We start from the raw sequence: 24,703 nt of genomic DNA, 5'->3' as shown, positions 1-24,703 counted from the left end.
CTTTGCCGTGCAGCTGACCTAAGTTTAAGCCCTGCCTCCATTGCACTGGGGGATGCTTTGCTGTTTTTCCTTCTTTTGCTCTATCTTTCTTTTTAAAACTTTTTTTTAACCAGAGCACTGCTCAGCTCTGGTTTATGGTGGTACGGGGGATTGAACCTGGGACTATGGAGCCTCAAGCATGGGAGTCTGTTTGTATAACCATCCCCCTCTTTCTTTCTATCTGAACAAGTTGCCCTGGAAAGATAAAGTCTTGGCAGCAACAACAAAAATTACACTGATAATAAATAAATATTTTCCACACAGAAACTTGCACATGAATGTTCATAGTAGTAGTATTCAGCTAAAAAATTGGAAGCAATCTAAATGCCCATCAATCGACGATGTCTAAATAAAATATGTGTCAATGTGATGGAATGTTATTTGACTACAGAAAGAAATGAAGTACTGTTGCAGCCTGGAATGTGGCACAGTGAATAAGGCATTGGACTCTCAAGCATGAGGTTCCAAGTTTGGTCTCAGCATTGCATGTTCCCCAGTGATAACACTCATTCTCCCACTCTCCTCTCTCACTAATAATGAATAAATCTTAAAAAAAAAAGTAAAGTATTGCTATATTCTGCAGTATGTGTGTATTCATGAACCTTGAAAACATGCACAGTGAAAAAAACTTGTTACATGGAACTATATTATATTCTTACATACATTTATTATTTATTTTTACAAGAGCACTTCTCAGCTCTGGTTTATGGTGGTGTAGGGGATTGAACCTGGGACTTGGGAGCCTCAGGCATGAGAGTCTCTTTGCATAACCGTTATGCTATCTTATACATTTATAAGAAATATCTAGGGCTGGCTGTGGCAAAGTTGGTTAAATGCAAACATTACCATGCTCAAGGGCCCAGGCTTGAGCCCACTGCTTCCCACCTGCAGGGGGTATGTTTCAGGAGCAGTAAAGCAGGCCTGCTAGTTTCTCCCTCTCCCACCCCCAGTCCTATCGAAACAAAATAGAAAAAGAAAAAGAAATGGCAGCCAGGATCGGTGGATTCATAGTGGCAGCACTGAGCCTCAGCTATATCCCTGGTAGCAATAATAAATAAATAAATAAATAAAATGAATGTAGAATAGGAAAAACTTAAAGACAAAGCAGAGTAATATTAGTTGCTTAGGGATGGGAGACTGAGGTGTGCGGGTGACAGTTTAAGGGTATGGCATTATTTTGGGGTAATGGAAATCTAAAATTTTGACATCTGCACAACTATAGAAATACCAAAGACCACTCACTAAGTGTCTAATTTGAATGGGTGGAATACATGGTATGTGCATGATACCTTAGTAAAACTATTAAAACGAAAAGAGGGGCCAGGAGATAGCTCACACGGAAAAGTGCATGCTTTGACATGTGTGAGTTCCAGGCTCCTTGTGGACACATCATGCACTGCACCAGGGCAAGCTCATGAGTGGTGGAGTAGGGCTATGCCATCTCTCCTTATTTTGCTCTTTCTTCTTCTCTTTCTGCCCCTCTCTGTTTCTCTCCCTTTCTTGGGCTCTGTCTGAAATTAAAAAGAAACAAAGGGGAGTCTGCTGGGAGGTAAAATTACACAGGTGTGAAGTTTCAGCATCAAAAATAAATCTTAAATAATAATCTTAAAAAAAGAAGACGTAAAATAAAATAAAAAAAGTAAAGAAAAAAAAAAGATGATGTTAAGAGACCTCCAAAGAAACTAAAGAATATAGTGGCCAGTGTGGTAACTCAGTGGTGGAGGACAGGACTTACATGCATCTGTGATTCCTGGCACTACATGTGTAGTCATAATTATGATGTGTGGATTCTCTCATAAGTAAGTACATTAACAAATCTCTTAGAAATGTAGAAATAGTAGGTCCAAAGAAAACTATTACCAGAGGACTGAGAGCACTCAATGAGGAGCACCCTCCCAAACCCCAACCTCATCTCTCCCCTGCATAGGTAAAGTAAAACCCAGACATTTGTGTGTGGGATGTGACCTTAGCTCCCCGGATGCAGAGAAACCTCTGTGGTGTTGCTTGGCAGAGCCTGTGTGGAGGGAGCTGCGGTGCTGTTTACAGAGTTGGCCCACCAGCAGCACTGCTGCCAGGCACAGAGAGGAAGCTGCTGGCTGCTGCTCATTGTTGACTGCTGGGTCTGGAGAAATTGCATGTGCAACAGGAGTCTGCAAAGGGAGCACGTAGGAACACTGTGGAGACCAGGAGCAAACCCTATTCTTCCTGCAGAGTTTCTTTAGCACTTTATCAACACAACTTGACATTATGCCAGCTATCAAAAGAAAAGTATTCAAAGGGTTCAGATCTATTCTCACAGAGCAAACAGGAAAGGATGAATTTGGAGCAGTAACTGTAACCCACACAGTGGGTAATCAGAACCTCAGCTTAACCCTTAGCATTTTTTCAGTGTATCATAAGAGGTCAGACCTAGGGTCTCATGTGTATTTTTACTACTGAGCCACTTTCAGGACCCATTTTTATTTACTTTTTTGAATTTTTTATGATAGAGTGCTAAGAGTGTGCACAAGAGAGAGCACAAAAGACTACCACCCATGGAGTTCTTATTTAATAGAACAGAAGGAAATTGAGACAGAAGGTGGATAAAGAAGGTGACAGACGGGGAGATAATTGCTGTACCTGCTTCAATGCTTATGCACTCAGTGCCTGCAGGTAGGGGTGTGGGGGCTTGAACCTGGGTACTTGCACGTGTGCACTTAACCAGATGTACCACCACCCAGCCCCTCTAACTTATTTTTTTAAAAATCTGGGAGTACGGTGGTAGCCCAGCGGGTTAAGCGCAGGTAGTGCAAAGTGCAAGGACTGGTGTAAGGATCATGGTTCAAGCCCCCGACTCCCCACCTGCAGGAAAGTCGCTTCACAGGCAGTGAAGCATGTCTGTAGGTGTCTATCTTTCTCTACCCCCTCTATCCTCCCCTCCTCTTTCCATTTCTCTCTGTCCTATCCAATAACGACAACAATAATAACTTCAACAACAAAACAACAAGGGCAACAAAAGGTAATAAATAAATATTTAATTTTTTTTTAAAAAAAGCTATTTTTATATGAGGGGGCTGAGAAAGGAAATACTCAGTTGAGTGCACCTGTTACAACGTGCAAGGGCCTGAGTTCAAGTCTCCAGTCCCTACCTGCAGGGAGGAAGCTTCATGAGCAGTGAAGCAGTGCTGCGAGTGTCTCTCTCTCTCTCCCTCTTTATCTCCCTTCCCTCTCAGCTTCATTCTCTTTATCAAATAAAAATTAAAAAAAAAATAGGAAAATAGGGAGAGAAGAGAATCTGGCACATGTGTTGCCAGGGATCAAATTCAGGGCCTCATATTTGAGGGTCCAACAATTTATTCACTGTACAACCTCTTGGACCATGTGACTCATTTAAAAATTTTAGTTTTAAAATTTATTCTTTATTTATTTATGTGTTTATTTTTACTAGAGCATTACTCAGCTCTAGCTCTGGCCTATGATGATGGTAGGGATTGGACCTGGTACATCAGTGTCTCAGGCATGTAAGTCATTTTGTATAACCTTTATGCTTTCTCCTCTACCCTGACTCAGTTTATTACTATTTATTTATTTATTTATTTATTTATTTATTTATTTATTTATTTATTTATTATCTTTGTTGCTCTTTTGTGGTGTCAGCGGTCCAACCCAGGGCTGCCTGCATACTAGACAGCTGTTCTACTACTAAGGGTCCTCCCTTGCTCCATTTTTTTTTTTTTTTCCCTCCAGGGTTATTGCTGGGCTCCGTGCCTGCACCATGAATCCACCGCTCCTGGTGGCCATTTTTCCCCCACATTTTGTTGCCCTTGTTGTTGTAGCCTCGTTGTGGTTATTATTATTGCCATTGTTCGTTGTTAGATAGGACAGAGAGAAATGGAGAGAGGAGGGGAAGACCGAGAGGGGGAGAGAAAGATAGACACCCGCAGACCTGCTTCACCGCTTGTGAAGCGACTCCCCTGCAAGTGGGGAGCCGCGGTCTCGAACCGGTCCTTGCGCTTAGCGCCACATGCGCTTAACCCACTGCGCCACCGCCCGACCCCCCCTTGCTCCATTTTTTTAAATCTCCCTTGAAGATCTTTAGGTTGTCTTGGTTGTTGTGGTTTAGAGAAGCCAATACTCTTATCTCTGGGTCAGCTTTATTTTGTGTATCTTTTTTGTTCTATTTATTTGGCTCTTAGATAACAGTTGTGGTTATGCTGTATCTCTATATGATAGCTATTGCTATGTGCTTTTGTTTGGTTTGTTTTGGTAATTTAATTTTTGTAAGATTTATTATTTATTGAAGAGGGACAGAGAGGGAGGGAAGGAGAGAAAGAGACAGAATGAACACCAGAGCATCATTCTGTGACCTGTGATGCCAGGGATCAAACTTGAGGTCTCATTCTTGAGACCTTTAACACTATCTACTCCTCCCAGTCCACAGAACTTTGTATTTATTTATTTAGCCAAAGCACTGCTCAGCTCTGGCTTATGGTGGTACAGGGGATTGAAGCTGGGACTTTAGAGCCTCAGGCATGAGAGTGTCTTTGATAACCATTGTACTATCTCTCCCGCTCAATATTTTAATTTTTGTCATTTTTATCTTAATTTTTTTAATCCATCATGGCCATCATACCTTATTATATTATTGTAATTTCTACCTTGTTTCCTTCCATTGAGGCATTCATTTTGGTGATGTATTACTTTTCCTATTTAAAAAAAAATTTTTTTTGTTGGCATCTTGCACATATGTGGTTCCACTGCTCCCAGGCTGACCTTTTTCTCATTATTTTTTATTTCATATAGAGGGGGAATGAGACAGGCAGAGAAGAGACACCACATCACTATGCTGTCTGTGGAGCTTCCCTTGGTGCCATCCATGGTGCTCCCTTGTAGTGCTGGGGCTTGAATCTCCTTAAAGTGTGCAAACTAATAGGTGATCGATCTCTTTTTTTTTTTTTAAGGAGCTGGCTCTTTGTTCATGTTTGATCTTACACTTCTCGGCCAGTTTTTGCTTTACTTATTTATTTTTTTGGAGGGAGGCACATTTTTATTCTTTTTTTTTTTTTTATCCCTCTGGATAAAGATCCAGAGGGAGAAACACTATAGCACTAGAGTTCAAACCAGGGCTGTATTCATGGCAAGATGTGTGCCCTACTCAGTGAAAACCTCTCTGACTCTAGTTCTATTATTATTTTTTTAATGTCATTTTTACTGTGTGTGTTTAAAATTTGTTTATTATTTATGTGGGAGTTAGGAGAAGAAAGAGAACCAGAGCATCACTCTCGTATATGCATTACCAGGTGTTTGAACTTGGACCTTATGCCTTAGAGGTCCAACACAATCTACTGTGCCACTTCCTGGACCACATGAACTCTTTCTTTTACTGTTGCTTTTATTTAACTCTTGTTTCTTAGAGCCATTTGGGAGAGGGTAGGGCTGGTAAAATTTTCTATTAGTGATCTTTATCCGTTCTAGGAAAACATTTTCACCGTTTCATGCTCTCCATTTGCCATGCTTCCCTCTGGCCCTTCCCGTTCTTTTGTCTACTTTTGTTGCAGAATTTTTGTTTTGCTGTTGTACTGATTCCTTTTTAATTATTATTTTGATGAAACTTTCCCATTTGAAGAGTAGGAAATCAGAGTACTGGAATCAGAGTAGGGACTAGGAGCTGGCTCCCCCGGTAGAGCACACATCCTGTGTGAAGCCCTAGTTTCAAGCCCCGGAACCACATGAAAACATCAATCAATGATGGTACCAGGGACTCTCCATAGGGTGGTGTCTCCTTTCTGTCTATTAGCCTGTCTTTTTATCCCTTAGGAAAGTAATGAATGAGGTGGGGGAGATCGCATAATGGTTATGCAAAAAAGATCTCTGAGGGGGTCAGGTGGTAGTGCAGTGGGTTAAATGCAGGTGGTGCAAAGCGCAAGGACTGGCATAAGGATCCCAGTTCCAGCCCCTGGCTCCCCACCTGCAGGGGAGTCGCTTCACAAGCGGTGAAGCAGGTCTGCAGGTGTCTTTCTCTCCCTCCCCCTCCCCCCCGTCTTCTCCTCCTCTCACCATTTCTCTCTGTCCTATCCAACAATGATGACATCAATAACAACAACAATAAAACAACAAGGGTAACAAAAGGGGAAAAAAAATCTCTGAGGTCCCAGGTTCAGGCCTCTGCACCTCTAAAAGTCAGAGCTGAGCAGTGCTCTGGTTTAAAAAAAAAAAAAAGACAAACTGGGCCTGGGGGACCGCTTCCTACCCTAGCACTGAATTAAAGAGAAAACCAAGACCATGTCATTTGGATTTGGATCCTGATTCTGTAACTTAATAGCTCAGTGATCATAGACTAGATGACTTAACCTCTGTGTGTCTCTGTTTCTTTTCTATTTGATGGAAATGATAACCTTATAGGATTGTTCAGAATTTTTAATGAGTTTTTTAATACAAAAATCTTAGAACTATGACTGGTCTGTTCTAAGTACTATATGAGTGTTAGCAATGTTGACTATTTTATCCTTCACATATTTTTTTAAACCAGGGCACTGTTCAGCACTGGCTTGTGGTGGCGCTGGGGACTGAATCTGAGACTATGCAGCTTCACACATGAAAGCTTTTTGTATAGCCATTATGCTGTCTCCCCAGCCCATCCCTCATAAACTGACCTGCAGTTAGAATGTACACATTATTTATTTATTTAATAGGGACAGAGAGAAAATGATGGGGAAGGGGAAGAGAGAGAGACACATATAGCACTGCTTTACTGCTTATGAAGCTTCCATGTGTAGGTGGGAACTTGGGCCTTGAACCTGTGTCCTTATGCATGGTAAAGCGAGTATTCAACTGGATGTGCCATCGCCTGGGCCCCACAATATTTTTTAAGATGATGTTTTTATTTTATTTATTTTTAGATAGCGTCAGAGAAGGCAGAGACTGAAAGACTACAACACAGAAGTTAGAGCCCTGCTCAGCTCCAGCTTTAGGTGGTATGGAGGGATTGAACCCAGAACTTTGGAGCTTCAGGCATGAAAGTCTTTCATGTAACCATTATGCTATCTTACCCACCCTACAATTCTTTGTATGGGATAATTTAATATGCTACATGCTAATTAGCTACTTAAATCTGCTTAGTCATGCATAAAAATCTGCATACGAGAGGCATATTCAGCAAAACATATTTTTAAAAAATTGATGAGCTTTTCAGTAACTTGAGAAGCTAGATAATAAATAGGACTTAATAATGTCTAATTATTAGCTTGCTTCAGAGATATTTGCAGGAGACAAGCTCAGGAAATACTTTGTGGTTTCCACACTGCATAATTTTGTTATAATAGAGTCCATATCCATTACTGCTGATATTTGAAGGTCAGTAAAAGCTTTAATGTTTCAGACTAAAAATTGTTACCAGGTATAGTTCAGGAATAACCATATTCTAGCCTGCTGTAGTTTCCAAGACATTTCTTACCTTAATTTGCATTTTATTGAGAGGGGCACAGAACTCTGCTATACTATTTTACCCACTGCATGGGTTCAAACACAGGGCCTAATGCACAGAAGACACACACTGTGCCACTGAGCAATTTCCCAGACCCTATAGGATGTTTTATAAATTTGAAGAGTTAGATGTAGTTTTTTCAGTGAACTCAGATTTGTATATAATCTGATGACTAATTAAAACAATCTATATTTTAAGCATTTTTTTTTTTTAGGAGCCCTGTGAACCTTCTGGATTCAGGTATCAGTTTCTAATTTAGGGGAAATTCTCAGCTAAAATTTCTTCAAATATGAATGTTGTTCCTCTTGATGTCCCATAATTCAATTCTCTTATATTTGAGATTTGTTTTAGTTCTCTTTCCTTTTCACCAGAGCGCTGTTCAACTCTTGACTTATGATGGTGCCCAGAATTGAACCTAGGACCTCAGAACCTCAGGCCTGAAACTTTTTTGCATAACCATTATGTTATCGCCTCAGCCTTTTTTTAGTGCTTAGTCCTTCTGTCCTTCCTCTCTCTCTCTCTCTCTCATTCTCTTTTTGTTGTTCTCTGGGAATCAGATATAATGGGAAGACAAAAGAAATCATCCACAATGTTGGACCAAGACAGCTGACTGAAGAAAATCCCAAATACAGAGCCATCAGCCTAGATAGGGGTCACCTGCAGTGGGAGGCAAGTGCCTAACTGGAACCAGATGGAAGCTATTGAAGCAGAGGCCCTCCCTAGGATTGAGCAGGTGAAACCTAGCAAGCAGAATTGGGGGTGTAGAACCAGGCAGTCACCACAGGTGCATTTGGGCATTCACAGGGAAGCCTTAGCAGAAGCAGTGCTGGGTGGTGGAAGTAGCTAGAGCTGATGTAGCTGAAAACTGCAATGAGAAGAAATCATAGGACAAATGACTGCAAAGATGAGATCCTGATTGAGCAGAGTGTAAACAAGCAGAGAGGGAATTTTTACCTTTTGTGAGAAAATTTCTGTTCCTATTGCCTGGATTCTGAACCTTAGTGGTTGTCAGTTTTTTTGAGCCCAAAGCTCATTTATATGCTGTTATATGTATTTTTTTCATGTATCAACATACATAGTTTTTGTTGTGGTGGTGGTCATGAGAGCAAACAGGAGCTACCAGTCCACCACATCATGGCAGAAGTCTCTGAATTGATTTTTTTATGAGAGAGCGCAGAACCAGAGCACTGCTCAGCTCATATGTATGTGTTATTGGGCTTGAATCTGAGATATCAGGCATACAAGTTCAGTGTTCCCCCATGGAAGTATCTCTTTGATGCTGGGAGCCGGCTCCCGGCAAGAGTAATTCAGAGTCCCTGAAGGAAAGGGGGAGTCGGAGAGATGAATGAAGTGAGAGACACATCAGCTGTTTCAGGTGCAGGAGAGAGGTGTCTCTTTCTTTCTCTCTGCCTGCAGAGGTTTATTATTTTAACACTTTTTGCCTGGATATAGTTGACATTATGTAAGATTATTTTCATTAACATCAAGGATATAGATGACATCATGTATAATTGTTTTCATTAACATCAGGAATAACCTTAAACAACATTATTATTATAGGTATATTTTCCTTAGAAAGTTCCCTAGGTCTGGGGCATCCTGATCTCCCCTTGAAAGTTTCCTGGGTCTGGGGTAGTCTAAATCTACCCTTGAAAGTTTCCTTGGTCTGGAGTAGTCTTAATTTTTTCCTTGAAAGTTCCCTTGAAATGACCAACTGTGTTTTGACCATCTTCCTACTTTGACCTTCTGTATGAATAAACATTTTTCTCTGGAGCTAAATCTAATAGCTTTTCTTCTTAACCCATTCTTGGATGGGTCTAACTAGATCATAGTAGGCTGTCCACCTAAAGAAATCTGCTGTAAAGTAAGCACACACCATGGGGTCTCTCCTCTGGTTAACTTTTGCATATATGAAAGTTCACTAACTTTTAAAAAAATTAGTTAATTAATTAATTTAAGCAAGGAGACATTAACAAAACCATAGAATGAGAGGGGTACAATTCCGTACAATTCCCATGACCCGATCTCTACATCCCACCCCCTCCCCTGATAGCCTTCCCATTCTCTATCTCCCTGGGAGTATGGATCCAGGGTCGTTGTGGGAAAAGTTCACTAACTTTAGCTAATGAAAGTTTACTTACTTCTACCCATATATCCTAACATTAGCTATTTAACTACACAACCTAATACTCATCATGGATGTCTGTAAGTGGAAGCAGGGCGTTTGTGGGTGAGGGTAAGCAATAGAGCCTTTTACAACTAAATGAAGACCACAATCTGTCACTCACACTATAAGCCCCCTGTAATTCTGGCTTTTGGTCTGAGTCTAGCTGATTAAGAAGCTATAGTGGTGATAAGTAGCTATTTAAATGGGTACAGCAGCTTCTGCTCCTAGGCCATTTCACACTCAATTGTCATTGTTACTGCAATGTACTTCCCCCAGGGATCTTTTATTGTCCCCAGGTATATTTGTGCTTATCTGATATAGCCAATAGGTCTTTAAATGATCAATGTAAGGAGAAATGGCTTCAGTTTAGTCCAGGACTTCCCGCTTTGCAGTTAGCCCTAGCCCTAGTTTGGGAATGAGGAGGTAAGATTATCAGCAGGCACACGGGGGGAGGGGGAGGGAGAGACTGACCCTGGAGACTGAGACCCCATGCTCGACCCCTGGTGGGGGAGACTGACGGGGTGACTGTACCTTCAGGCACCCGTTTTTTCACAGGCGGTCCGCACCACACTCAACCTCAGCCTCACAGTTCCCTGAAGCCTGACTTTGCTCCCGCCACTTTGAATATTTGACTTTTTAGCTAAGCTCATTTAAATTTTTCATTTTGAAATAATTTCATTCTAAAAAATAGGTAGCAGAAATACTATGAAGAACTCTCATATCCTTTAATTTTTTTTTTTTTTTTGCTTATTTTGGATAGAGACAAAGAAACTGAGAAGGAAGGGAAGAGGGAGAGAGGGAGAGAGGGAGAGAGAGAGAGAGAGAGAGAGAGAGAGAGAGAGAGGGAGAGGGACCTGCCGCACTGCTTTACCACTTGTGAAGCTTCTCCTCTGCAGGTGAGGATGCTTGAAACTGCATCCTTGCACACTATAAGATATGCACTCTACCATGTGCACTACTACTCCATCACTTCTTATAACCTTTTAAAATATTTTTACATATTACATGAAAGGGAGAGTTTCAAATGCAGCAGGGAGAGAAGAGAGAAATATGAGAGCAGTACTCTGACACACGCAATGTCATGGACTAAACTGGAAACTTTAGGCATGGGAGTTTGATGCTCTAGCAGTTTAACTATCTAAACACCCCCCCCCCCCCAAGCTTTAAGCCAGCTTGTGCTATGATGTCTGCTAGTTTTCTCCATCTAAAATTATTCTTTTTAAAAAACTTTTATTTATATTAATGAAATTGAGAGGGGAGGAGGAGCAGGTAGAATAGTAAAGAGAGGCACTTGCAACCCTGCTTCACCACTTGTGAAGCTTCCCCCTACACGTGGGGACCAGGGTCCTAAACCTGGATCCTTACGCACAGGAATGTGTGTGCTTGCCAGGTGTGCCACTGCCTGGCCCCGTCTTCTCCTCTGTAATAAATAGTGTCTTGTGGGGAGCTTTTGCCCATTAAGTTTAGCATCCTTTGATGTTTCTTGATTGAATTATTACTAAATGATTGCCAAATAATGATTTTCTAATTATATTATTTCTTCTACATTCAACAGTTGGTACTGTACTCCTAGGGAGAACTTTCTTCTTATTATTTAATAGGTTTTTAAAAATAGATTTTTTTTTTGTTTATTTACTATTGGATAGAGACAGAGAAATTGAGAAGGGTGGGGAAAAGATAGAGAGGGAAAGAGACAGAGGGACACACCTACAGTACTGCTTCACCACTTGTGAAGCTTTCCCTCTGCAGGTGGTTACCAGGGCCTTGAACCTGGGTCCTTGTGCACCATAAGGTGTGTGCTTAACCAGATTTGTCACCGCCTGGCCCCTTTAGTAGATTTTATAATGTTATTATCAGTATTTATTTTGATTTTAAATTGCTCCAGATCTGGCTAGTGGGAATCCCTCCAGCAGGCTTATTTTTCCTGTTGATATGTTTTTACTCTTTGAGCATTTGTAGGTACCAGAAGACATTTCTCTCTCAGCCTTAAATTAGCCATCCCTGCAAGGATCCCTGCCTTTAATAAGTAAGGTCGCAGTGTTAAATGTACTTTTTGCTATTGGGATATGACTTTGCCAGGCTCTTTTCCATGAATAGAGCTAGGGAATGCATGTATGTACACACACACACACAAAGGTAAACATATACATTGCCCACATTTATATGTATTTTTGAATGTTTATATATATTTTTAAAAAATATTTATTCCCTTTTGTTGCCCTTGTTTTATTGTTGTAGTTATTATTGTTATTGATGTCATTGTTTTTTTTAATTTTCTTTTTTTAAAAATTTATTTATTCCCTTTTGTTGCCCTTGTTGTTTTATTGTTGTAGTTATTATTGTTGTTGTCGTCGTTGTTGGATAGGACAGAGAGAAACGGAGAGAGGAGGGGAAGACAGGGGGAGAGAAAGATAGACACCTGCAGACCTACTTCACCGCCTGTGAAGCGACTCCCCTGCAGGTGGGGAGCCGGGGTTCAAACCGGGATCCTTGTGCTTTGCGCCACCTGCGCTTAGCCCGCTGCACTACAGCCCGACTCCCCCGAATGTTTATATCTTAAAGACCATTATTTTGCACTGATAAGTCTCTTCTCTGTCCTACCTCAATATATTTGCTTATTTGTTTTTTTAAATATTTATTTATTACCTTTTGTTGCCCATGTTTTTTATTGTTGCAGTTATTGTTATTGATGTCATTGTTGGATAGGACAGAGAAATGGAGAGAGGAGGGGAAGACAGAGGGGGGAGAGAAAGATAGACACCTGCAGCCCTACTTCACCGCCCGTGAAGTGACTCCCCTGCAGGTGGGCGCGAGCTAGGATCCTTATGCCGGTCCTTGTGCTTTTTGCCATGTGTGCCCAACTCCATATATTTGCTTATTTGATCAGCCTCTGCCTCTGGCAGTCACTTGTTAGCATACTTCAGATTCCTCATATTAGACTGGTGCTCCCTTTTAATCTGAGATATATGTGTCTTCTGTCCTTGGCCCCTAAAGCCTAATAATTTTTAGGTTAATTAATTTATTTTTCTTCCCTAGGGTACTGCTTAACTCTGGTTTATGGTGATGTTAGGAATTGAACCTTGGGCTTTATAGCCTCAGGCATGAAAAGTCTTTTTGCATCATCATTATGCTGTCTCCCTCTCTCAATTAATTAATTTTGGAGGGAGAGAGGAGGGGATGAGAGAATGTTTCTTTTTAGGACTGCCTTCTGGGAATATACCATAGTTTATTCAGTGCCTATTGAGGGAAATTCAAAGAACTTTCAGCCTTGTTCTATTAATATTACAAAAAGTGCTATAGTGAAGAGCCATGTGCATAAGTCTAAATGCATTTTTTGTTGGTGTATCTTTGGGATAGATTCTTAGAAACAGAATTACTGGCATAAGGAGTGAAAGCATATTTAATTTTGCTGGGTATTGCCAAATCCTTCTCTTCATCAGCAATGTATGAGTGTAATTTTGCTCTCCTAGTTTTGCAAAGCAATAAAGTTTATTTTTTATCAGAGCACTGCTCAGCTCAGGCTTTTGGTGATGCTGGGGATTAAATCTGGGATCTCCAGTCTCAGACATGAAAGACTTTTGCATAGCCACTATACTATTTCTGCATTACAAAAAGTTAACATTTTATTTTTTTAAAATGTGGTCTAGGAAGTGACACAGTAGCTAAAGCATTGAACTTAAAAGCATGAGGTCCCAAGTTTAATCCCAAACGTTGATTGCTTGTGCTAGAGTGATATTTCAATTCTGTTTCTTTCTTTCCTCCTCTCTTAAGTTACAAATCTTGGGGGTGGGAGGGAAGGTTCACATTTTAACTTTGGGGGCTGGGTGGTGGCTCACCTGGTTGAGCACACATGTTACAATGTGCGAGGACCTAGGTTCCAGTCCCTGATCCCCACCTGCAGTGAGAAAGCTTTGCAGGTGGTGAAGCAGGGCTGCAGGGGTCTCTGTCTCTCTTCCTCTCTACCCCCCCTTCCCTCTTAATTTCTGGCTGTCTTTATCCAATAAATAAAGGTAATAAAAAAAACATTTTAACTTTCAATCCTTCTTCCCACTTTTTGGATTTTCAGTATATAATACTTGGTCAGATACACCACAGATAGTTAAAAAAAAAAAGTTATGATAAACTTTTTCCAGATTGTTATCATTAAGCAGCTTCTGAAAGCATGCACTTATGCACTTCAAAGGAAAGTGCAGGGAAGAAAAAAAAAAAACCAACCTTGGCTAGTCTGAATTAGGTTGAAGGTCAGATATTTCTGTGAAAACTTGTCTCTTGAGACTGAATTTGTAACTCATAAATGCTATTTTTGGGCTGGTGAAACAGCTCAGTTGTACCTTGCTTTGCTATGTGAGAGACCCAGGTTCAAGCCTGGCTCCTACTGCTATGGTATGGTCTCTTTCACACACACACTCTCTCTGTCTCCGTTTATCTAAAAACAAATAAAAAATTTATAATATAAAAATGTTAAATTTCCCCAGATTTAAAAATGCAAGCAATTGCAAAAACAGTGTTAAAATAGAAAAAGAGTTGGTAGGATGGTCTGGACTTTACCCATAGTGGAGGGTATTCCTGTAAGACAGAAAGCATACCAGGTGGGTCTGAATAGAACACAAGATAGACTCTAACCATCTGTCCCTTTTAAGTAACCGTAACCCCAACCCAGAATCACACAGGAACTCCTATGGCAAAAGAAAAAAGAAAAGAGGAGAAAGAAGAAAAAGAGGATGAGGAGATGGCTACAGAATAAGTTGGGGCACAATTGGAAGCTGCTAATTTAGGGAGCAATTACTTCATTCTTTTTTTTTTTTAATATTTATTTATTCCCTTCTTGTTGCCCTTGTTTTATTGTTGTAGTTATTATTATTGTTGTTATTATTGATGTTGTCGTTGTTGGATAGGACAGAGAGAAATGGAGAGAGAAATGGAGAGAGGAGGGGAAGACAGAGAGGAGGAGAGATAGACACCTGCAGATCTGCTGCTCCACTTGTGAAGCGACTCCCCTGCAGGTGGGGAGCCGGGGGCTAGAACCGGGATCCTCACGCTGGTCCTTGCACTTTGTGCCACATGCGCTTAACCTATTGCGCTACCGCCCAACTCCCCAGTTACTTTATTCTAAAGGAATTGAAAAGTGAATTTAATGAAAGGTGTATCTGGTAGGATGGCCTCCCAAATGTGTCTCCACTTTATTTCTGGGGTCTATAAATATGTTACCATACATACAAAAGAGATTTTGCAGTTGAGGCCAAATTTATGAACCTTAAAATAGGAGATTATGTTGATTATTCAGGCAGATCTAATTTAATTACATGAACCCCCAAACCAAGAGTTTTCTGACTTGAAGCCAAAGCAAGATATAGTTGAAGGAGTAATGGAAGAGATTCACAGAGCTAGAGGGACTTAGCCTATGGTGGCTGAAGTGTGCAGGGGAGCACATTGAAAGCAGGAGAAGGAGAACAGGAGCAAAGACTGACACTCAACAAGGAAACAGGAAGCTTGGCCATCTGGCTGCAAGGAACTGACTTCTCTGCTGCCTGAGTGACCTTTGAGTAGATTGATTTTCAGTCTCCAGGAAGGGTTATTGTCCAATGGAACCAAAGTGTACCCAGACTTTGGCCTTCAAAACTCTGAGATGATAAATCTGTGTTATTTGAAGCTGCTGAATTTGCCCTACATTGTTCCAGCAGCAGTAGAAAACTAATACAAAAGGGATTAATTGGAGAAGTAGCATTAGATTTTGTGTAATAACATTAAACCAGTGCATCATGTCTTATGGAAAACATTTTGGGCATGTACCAGTTTGGAGGCAATAGGAACTTCTTTGTAGGAATACAGTGATGGCAGGGGCTAAGGTAGTGATTGTGGGAGAGGCACATGATTTGAGAGCTGGGAGGCTGTCGTTGTCATTAGTGACTAGCTCTCAGGAATGAGACACAAGAATGACTGCTAATTTCTAACTTGGGTGCTGAGTGCCTGGTGAAACTATTCGCTTTAGAACAGGTTTTGGAGGAGGATGTCATGTTGTAACCTCAGTGGTAACCCCTGGGTGTTGTTCTTCCTTGGGAAATTCTATCCGTAATTGCTTATTTTAAGAAAGGGTAAGTATATCAATTAGATGATTGCTTTTCTTTTGAGACTTAAATTGTTTTTTTTTTTTTTTTTTGGTTTTTATTTTTTAGGTCATGTAGGAAATCATAAATCATGTGAAGATGGGACTCTTGGTATTTGTGCGCAATCTGCTGCTAGCCCTCTGCCTTTTTCTGGTACTGGGATTTTTGTATTATTCTGCGTGGAAGCTACATTTACTCCAGTGGGAGGACTCCAGTAAGTATAGTCACCCTAGCCAGCCTCAGAAAAAGCCCTTGCAGATCACTTAACTGGGTTTTCATGTGGCTGCCAAGTTCTCATATTCTTCAGAGATGGACAGTGAGTGTAAACAAACATTGCTGGGTTGTAGGCTAGTGTATTATGACATTTTACCTAGAAGCTGAATATTTTGAAATTTTAGAAGAACTGCATGCCATGCTAAATCCTCTTATGAATCCAGGGAAAATGAACTACTTTTTAAAAAAATTTTCTTTATTGGGGGATGTTTTATAGTCAACAGTAAATACAATGTTTTGTACATGCATAAGATTTCCCAGTTTTCCAAATAATAGTACAACCTGCACTAGGTCCTCTGCCATCATGTTCCAGGACCTGGACCCTCCCCCCCACCCCAGAGTCTCTTACTTTGGTGCGATACACCAATACAACAACAACAAAATGAGCTACTCTAATAAAAACCCAAACTATACCAGTATTTTCTAGTTATTGAATGTTGTTCTTTTTAATTATTCTAGTGTAGCGTGCTCCTACTAGCCATTTATTGCCTTAGGGTGTGATATTGACATTGATTTTTTTTTTTTAATTTCCTTATTGGGGGATTAATGTTTTACATTTGACAGTAAATACAGTAGTCTGTACATGCATAACATTTCTGTTTTCAACATAATATAATCTACAACATTGATTTTTTTAAATTAAAACTTTTAAAACTATTTGATAGGACAGAGAAATTTATTTATTTTTAAAATTATTTTTTTAATTTAAAAATTATATTTATTGAATAGAGAACAGCCAGAAATTGAGAGGGAAGGGGTAGAGAGGTAGACAGGGGCCAGGTGGTGGCGCACCTGGTTGAGTGCACGTTACAGTGTACAAGGACCCAGGTTCCCTGATCCCCACCTGCAGAGGGTAAAGCTTCACAAGTGGTGACGTAGTGCTGCAGGTCTCTCTCTGTCTCTATCACCCCCCACTTCACTCACTCTCAATTTTTTTTTTTTTTTAGTTTCTTTTTATTTTTTATTTTTATTTTATTTTTTCACCAGACCATTGTTCAGCTCTGGTTTATGGTGGTGTGGGGGATTGAACCTGGGACTTTGCAGCCTCAGGCATGAGAGTCTGCTTGCGTAACCATTATGCTATCTACACTCTGTCCTCACTCTCAATTTCTGGCTGTGTCTATCCAATAAATAAAGTTAATAAAAAATAAATTAAAAAAAGGGGGAGAAAGACAGAGACACCTACAGTCCTGCTTCACTACTCATGAAACTTACCCTCTGCAGGTGGAGGTGGGGTGGGGTCCTTGTGCAATGTAACATATGCGTTCAACCAGATGTGCTACCATCTGGCCTCTAATTTTCTTTTCTTTTTCCTTAAATTAAAAAAAAATTATTAGTGATTTAATAATGATTGACAAGATTATGGTATAAGAGGGATACAATTCCATACAATTCCCACCACCAGAGTTCCATAAGGGCAGAAATTTAGAGGGAAGGGGTATAGTGAGTGAAAGACAGACAGAAAAACACCGGCAGCCCTGGGAGTTGGGCTGTAGCACAGCGGGTTAAGCGCAGGTGGCGCTAAGCTCAAGGACCGGCGTCAGGATCCCAGTTCGAGCCCCCGGCTCCCCACCTGCAGGCAGGTACCTTCACAGGCGGTGAAGCAGGTCTGCAGGTGTCTGTCTTTCTCTCCCCCTCTCTGTCTTCCCCTCCTCTCTCCATTTCTCTCTGTCCTATCCAACAACACGACATCAATAATAACTACAACAATAAAACAACAAGGGCAACAAAAGGGAATAAATAAATAAAATAAATTAAAAAAAAAAAGTTTAAAAAAAAACAAAAACACCTGCAGCCCTATTTGACTGCTCGTGAAACTTTTATCTATGTAGGTGGGGACAATGGGCTTGAACCCAGATACTTGTGCACTGTAATGCGTTCACTTAACCAGGTGCACCACCTGCCAGTCCCCCTCCACCATTCAGCTCCCCCCATGCCATTGATTTTCTTTTACCTATAAAACTTTAATCTTTTCCTTGAATTGTCACTTTTCACAATAGTATTTCCCCCTAAGGGAATTTGGACTACTTAATCTTTTTAGCCCAAGGTGGTACTGTCCTTGCACCTGAAAAGAATTACGGCTCTTTTCACTTTAGCCAGTAACTCCTAGTCCCTTTCTTTCATTTGTACCTTGATGTCAGGTGTTGCATTCACTCACAGTATTTTCCACACATGTGCCTGAAACCTCTCTGACCTGGTTTTAGTTCACCCAATATTGCTTGTATTTGAATTTTGACTTTCAGTTGAAGGGCTTGTGGTGAGTGGCACTAATCTTGCACATTGTCCTCTTGGCTGTTGCTTGAAGTGTCACATCATAAACATGAATAGCTTTTCTTTATGTTCTCTAGTCTGATAGCTTTTCTTTATGTTCTCTAGTCTTTATGTTCTCTAGTCTATCTGAGCTTGGTGCAGGAAAAACAGGGCTGTTTTTTTTTTTTTTTTCCTTCTGACTCCCAGTGTTTTCTCTATAGTAATTTTATTTTTGAAAATATCTCCTGGACACTAACATAATAGAACAAGTCTCTAGGAATGAGGCTAAAAGGAATTAGCATGAATAGGAAGAGGCCACTGACCTATTAGGCAATAAACCTGTTACTGCATAGAGACCTAAGTTCCTATGAAGAATTCATTCCTGATGGAGTCCAAACTACTGAAGCAGTTTCAAACCAATTTTAAAAACACAATGCTGTATGTTCATTTTATTATCTCATATGGAATATTTAAGCATCTCTTAAATGCTTAGTTTCTAATTATTTTACAAGAGTGCTGCTCAGCTCTGGCATATTGTGGTGCAGAGGATTGAACCTGGGATTTTGGAGAGGTACAAAAGCCTTTCTCCCTTCCTTCCTTCCTTCCTTCCTTCCTTCATTCCTTCCTTTTTTTCTTTTTTTTTTTTTGTAACCATTTTAGTATCTCTCTCCTACCCATATTTATTTTTAAAAATTTATTAATGAAAGAAAGGGGGAGAAAAAGACAAAAATCCAGAGAATTATTCTGGCATATGCAGTTCTGGGGATCAAACTTGGAACCTCATATCTGAGAGTCCAAATGTTTTATCTATTGTATTACCTCCTGGCCTTTTTTTTTTTTCTTCCTTCCTCCCTCTGTTTTTATATCAGCAGTGTATAATTCTATACTTAGAGATTGTGTACATCTGTAATGGACAGATTCATATGCATTCATGAAACAGATGGAAATAGTACAAGGGATGGGGTGTTTCTATCAAGGACTGCTGAGTTATAGAAGATGTAACCAATTTTTAGATGATATTTTCCCAGAGAAACTGGGAAGGATTTAACTTCATGGAAGACCTATTATATGTCAGATTTCAGGCTAAACAATTAAAAAATTTAATTTACTTTTTACTATGAACATGTGAAGATACTATTGTCATCCTTGTTTTCCAGTTGAGCAAACTGAAATATTTAGTTTAATTAGTCTACCAAAGTTACACAGTTAATTACTAGAGCTGCAATTAAACCCTGATAATCTGTCTTTAAAAAGCCTATGTTCATTATTTTACTGAAAGTGTAAGTCATAACATGATTTAATTTTTCTTTTCTTCTTTTTTTGTTTTTTGTTTTTTATTTGCGTGTTTGTTTTTACCAGAGCACTGCTCAGCTCTGGATTATGTTGGTGCAGGGGATTGAGCCTGGGACTTTGGAGCCTCAGGCTTGAAAGTCTCTTTGCATAACCATTCTGCTATCTACCCCCTGCCCTTTAATTTTTTTTCCTTTCCTTTCCTTTTCTTTTCTTTCTTTTTTTTTTTTTTTTATTTTTCTTTCTTTCTTTTCTTTTCTTTTTTTATTTATTTTTTATTCCCTTTTGTTGCCCTCGTTGTTTTCTTTTCTTTTTTCTTTCCCTTCCTTCCATCCTTCCTTCCTTCCTTCCTTCCTTCCTTCCTTCCTTCCTTCCTTTCTGATCACCAGGATTATCAATGGGGCTTGGTGCCTGCACAGTTCCACTGTTCCTAGTATTTATTTATTTATTATTTATTTATTTATTTATTACTAGAGCATTGATAATCTCTGGCTTATGGTGGTGTGGGGGATTGAACCTGGGACTTTGGAGCCTCTGTCATGAGAGTCTCTTTGCATAGCCATTATGCTACCCTTCCCTTCCCTTCCCTCCCCATCCCCTCCCCTCCCCTTCCCCTTCTTTCCTTCTTTCCTTCCTCCCTTCCAGAGAACACACCACAGCATCACTCTGGCATAAGATGCTGAGGATTGAACTAAAAATCTTATGCTTGATAGTCCAGTGCTTCATCCACTATTCCATCTCCTGCATTTCTCTCTTCCTCCTCCTCCTCCTCCCTCTTCTTCTTCTGGTAGAGGTGAGAGACAGAGAGGAGATGGGTGGATACCTGCAGCATTTTCCCATCACTTCTGAAATTGATCCCCCATGCCACCACTGCAGTTGGGGACTGGGGACTTGAGCCTGGGTCCCTGTGAGTGGTAAAGTGTATGCTCTACCAAGTGAGCTCTCACCCAGTTCGTAAGATGATTTAATTTTCTATTGTAGTTTATTAAAATAAGAGAGGAGAGGAGCCTAGAGAACTAATAAATAAATCAGGAGGGTAGCAGAGATAGAAAGAAGGGGGGCCAGGTGGTGGCACACCTGGTTGAGCACATATGCTACAATGTGAAAGGACCTGGATTCAAGCCCCAAGTCTCCACCTGTAGAAGGAAAACTATGTGAGTGGTGAAGCAATGTTGCATGTCTCTCTCTCTCTCTCTCTCACCCTCACCCCTTTCCTTCTTGATTTCTGTCTTGTCCCTATCCAATAAATAGAGAAAATAAAAAATTCAAAATGTTAAAAGAGTTAAAATATTACAAAAAAAATAAAAGAAATAGTAAGAAAGGAGGCCCCCCTCCTCACCCCCGATCCACAGACAACAAAGGGGTTTATTAGTTGGAAGTGGCAAGGTGCTGCTGTTCACTTCTTCTGTAAACTCTGGTAGTTTACTGTTAGTTATCTATTTTTAAAATTCATTTTTAGCTAACTAATCATGATTCAGTTTCCATCTTTTCCATTATCTAACTCTCAGACCTTTTAGATGTTTCACTTCGAATAAGGAGAAGGGGAATAACCTGTGCCACTCAATGCCAATCCCCAAATCTAGTCCATTCTAGTTATTATCTCTCACCTAAGGGGGTAAAATAAATACTGGGAAGCATTTGTGAAGTTCGCAGTACAGAGGTACAAGGCCACTAAAGTACTGAATAAACCTGAACTGGGGAGATAGCATAGCAGGTTTTAGCAACAGATTTTTAGGCTTAAACAACAGGCTTTCAATCACTGGTACTTTTTAGCTGAGCAGTGCTCTGCTAAAAAGAAAAACAAAGACAAAAAAACCTGAGTGTGATCTAATCACAGGACTATGGAATACTTCCCCTCTCCCCATGTCTCACCCTCATATTGCCAAAGTTTATTTACAACATTTCCTTTTACCTGGTTCCTGGTTCATCATGTTTGAACTATGGCTGATTACAGGAAATTAAAAGCACAGACAGCAAACTACAGATAAGAGGAACATGCAGTATATACGTATGCATGTGTGCACATGCACACACACCCTTATGTCTGTTTATACAAGTGAAATGAATGCTAGCAATGAACTCAAGGGACATTAGGATTTTCTGTTCTTATATGGTGTTCATGCTACCTATTAGATAGTATGCTTTATGAAACTAGACTTATGTTAATTATAAATATATATATTGTATACTCTAAAGCAATAGATAAAGTAAGAAAGGACATATAGCCTATGTGCCAAGAATGGAAAAAAGTAGTTATAAGATGCTTAAAACTACAAAAGGTAGAAGCAGACAAAAATTGAAATAAAGAATAAGGATAACAAATAGAAAACTGGGAGGCTGGTTGGCACATCCAGTTAAGCACACATATTACCAAGTGCAAGGAACCTGGTTCAAGCCTCCATTCCCCACCTGCAAGGGGTCTGCATTACCAGCAGTGAAGCAGGTCTGCAGGTGTCTCTTCATTATATCTCCCCATTCTCTCTCAATTTCTCTGACCTAATTAAAAAAAAAAACTACACAAATAGAAAACTGCAATGAATTTAAGAACTAACCCATCTATATCATTCCCATTTGAAATGTCAGTGCTCCAAATGCACCAGTTGAAATACAGTGGTTGTCAGAGTAGATCTAAAAATACCACTCATGGAGTTGGGTGGTAGTGCAGCAGGTTAAGTGCACGTGGCGTGAAGCACAAGGACCGGTGTAAGGATCCTGGTTCGAGCCCCCAGCTCCTCACCTGCAGGGGGGTCGCTTCACAAGTGGTGACGCAGGTCTGCAGGTGTCTATCTTTCTCTCCCCCTGTCTTGCCCTCCTTTCTCAATTTCTCTGTGTCCTATCCAACAACGACATCAATAATTACAACAATAAAACAACAAGGGCAACAAAAGAAAATAAATAAATATTTAAAAAACTCTATAAAAATAAAAATAACACTCAACTCTTATATTATGTTGTTATGCTATACTATGTTATGTTATTTTTACCAGAGCATTGCTCAGCTCTGGGTTAAGGTGGTTTGGGGAATTGAACCTGAGACTTTGGAGCCCCAAGCATGGAAGTCTTTTTGTATAATCATTATGTTATGTTATTTTCAAGAAATTCATTTAAAATATGACACAAAGATTAAAAGTATGGTGGGGGAGTCCGGCGGTAGCAGTGGGTTAAGCGCACGTGGCACGAAGTGCAAGGACTGGCGTATGGATCCTGATTGAGCCCCCCGACTCCCCTGGCTTCACAGGTGGTGAAGCAGGTCTGCAGGTGCCTATCTTTCTTTCCCCCTCAGTCTTCCCTTCCTCTCTTCATTTCTCTCTGTCCTATCCAACAATGAAGATGTCAATAACAATAATAACTACAACAGTAAAACAACAAGGGCAACAAAAGGGAATAAATAAAATATTTTTTAAAAAAAGTAAGGTGGGGGAGTCAGGCTGTAGCGCAGCGGGTTAAGCGCAGGTGGCGCAAAGCACAAGGACCGGCATAAGGATCCCGGTTCGAACCCCGGCTCCCCACCTGCAGGGGAGTCGCTTCACAGGTGGTGAAGCAGGTCTGCAGGTGTCTATCTTTCTCTCCTCCTCTCTGTCTTCCCCTCCCTCTCTCCATTTCTCTCTGTCCTATCTAACAACGGCAACAACAATAATAACTACAACAATAAAACAACAAGGGCAACAAAAGGGAATAAAAAAAAAAAAAAAAAAAAGTAAGGTGGTCTGGTAGGCGGCACAGTGGATAAAGCATTGGACCCTCAAGCATGAGGTCCTGAGTTCAATCCCTGGCAGCACATGCATCAGAGTGATGCTTAGTTCTTTCTCTCCTGCTCTATCTCATTAATAAATAAAATCTTTAAAAAAGGATTAAAAGTGAAGAAAAATATACTACATTTACACTAATCAAAGGACATAGGGAGTGGGTATATTAATTTTAAACAGAACAGGTTCTGAAGCAAGGAAAGTTATCAGTGATAAAGAAGAATTAGTTCTGTTATGTTATATAGTGTGAAAGAGGTTATTTCTCCAAGAAAACAAAAACATTTAACAATAGTCTAAACTATACAAGGAAGTAATATAAAAATTTCCTTTTTAAAAAATATTGTGGGGAGCCGGGCAGTGGTGCACTAGGTTAAGTGCACATAGTATGAAGCTGAAGGACCTGCTCAAGGATCCTTATTTAAACCCCCAGCTCCCCACCTGCAGGGGGTTGTTTTACAAGCAATAAAACAGGTCTGCAGTGGATTCATAGTGCAGGCACAGAGCCCAGTGATAGCCCTGGAGGCAAAAAACAAACAAAAAACAACACCACATCTATATTGTGTAGAGACAGAAATAAAGAAGGAAGGGGGAGATAGGGAGAGAGACAGACACCTGTAATCACAAAGCTTCTTTCCCTGCAGGTGTGGACTGGGGGCTTGAACTTGAGTCTTGTGCATTGTAGTATATGCACTGAACTATAGTTACTATTGCCTGGCCCCTAAAACCAAGAATTTCTAAGAGAAATGGATGAACCTACTACCAGAGTTAGAAACTTCAATACTCCTATCAGAAATAGACAGATGCAGTAGACAGGAAACTAGTAAGGACATTGAGTCAGCAGAATATAATTAGCATTTATAGACTTCTTCATGGCGGCAGCAGCAGGACACACATTCTTCTCAAGCTCACATGGAACAGTCAACATTAGAATTGAATGTGCTTTAGTTTCTTCATCTCCAGGGGGAAGGTCAGTACCCATCCAGGTAGGTGGGTTAGCAGTAGAGCACATGCCTTGTGTATGTTCTGGCATTTTCATCAGATTAGAGCGCTGTGTAAGAGTTGGATGGTGGGGGTTGGGCGGTAGCACAGTGGGTTAAGCGCACATGGCGCAATGTGCAAGGACGGGTGTAAGGATCCTGGTTTGAGCCTCCAGCTTCCCACCTGCAGGGGCCTCGCTTCATGGGCGGTGAAGCAGGTCTGCAGGTGTCTTTCTCTCCTCTGTCTTCCCCTCCTCTCTCGATATCTCTCTGACCTAGCCAGCGACAGCAATAATAACAACAACAACAATGATAAACAAGGGCAACAAAAGGGGAAAGATAGCCTCCAGGAGCAGTGAATTCGTAGTGCAGGCACTGAGCCCCAGCGGTAACCC

At 40.5% G+C, this 24,703-nt stretch overlaps 1 protein-coding gene across 5 annotated transcripts in view; it reads left to right on the top strand.

Annotated features, from left to right (window-relative positions):
• The window catches only part of ST3GAL3 (ST3 beta-galactoside alpha-2,3-sialyltransferase 3), a 270,798-nt gene that overhangs the window by 17,368 nt on the left and 228,727 nt on the right, over positions 1-24,703 (top strand). For 4 of the 5 annotated variants that reach the window (XM_007535285.3, XM_060206044.1, XM_060206043.1 and 1 more), the window contains exon 2: positions 15,842-15,986. The exons of the other annotated variant lie outside the window; for it this stretch is intronic. In XM_007535285.3, coding sequence (XP_007535347.1) covers positions 15,872-15,986 — 115 coding nt within the window. In that variant the 5' untranslated portion in view covers positions 15,842-15,871. The remainder of the gene's footprint in view (positions 1-15,841; positions 15,987-24,703) is intronic. 5 annotated transcript variants of the gene reach the window in all.

Source organism: Erinaceus europaeus, chromosome 13 (assembly GCF_950295315.1).
Source record: "Erinaceus europaeus chromosome 13, mEriEur2.1, whole genome shotgun sequence".
Taxonomy (NCBI): domain Eukaryota; kingdom Metazoa; phylum Chordata; class Mammalia; order Eulipotyphla; family Erinaceidae; genus Erinaceus; species Erinaceus europaeus.
The sequence above is the reverse complement of the archived record's forward strand: the minus strand, read 5'-3'. Positions and strand labels throughout refer to the sequence as shown.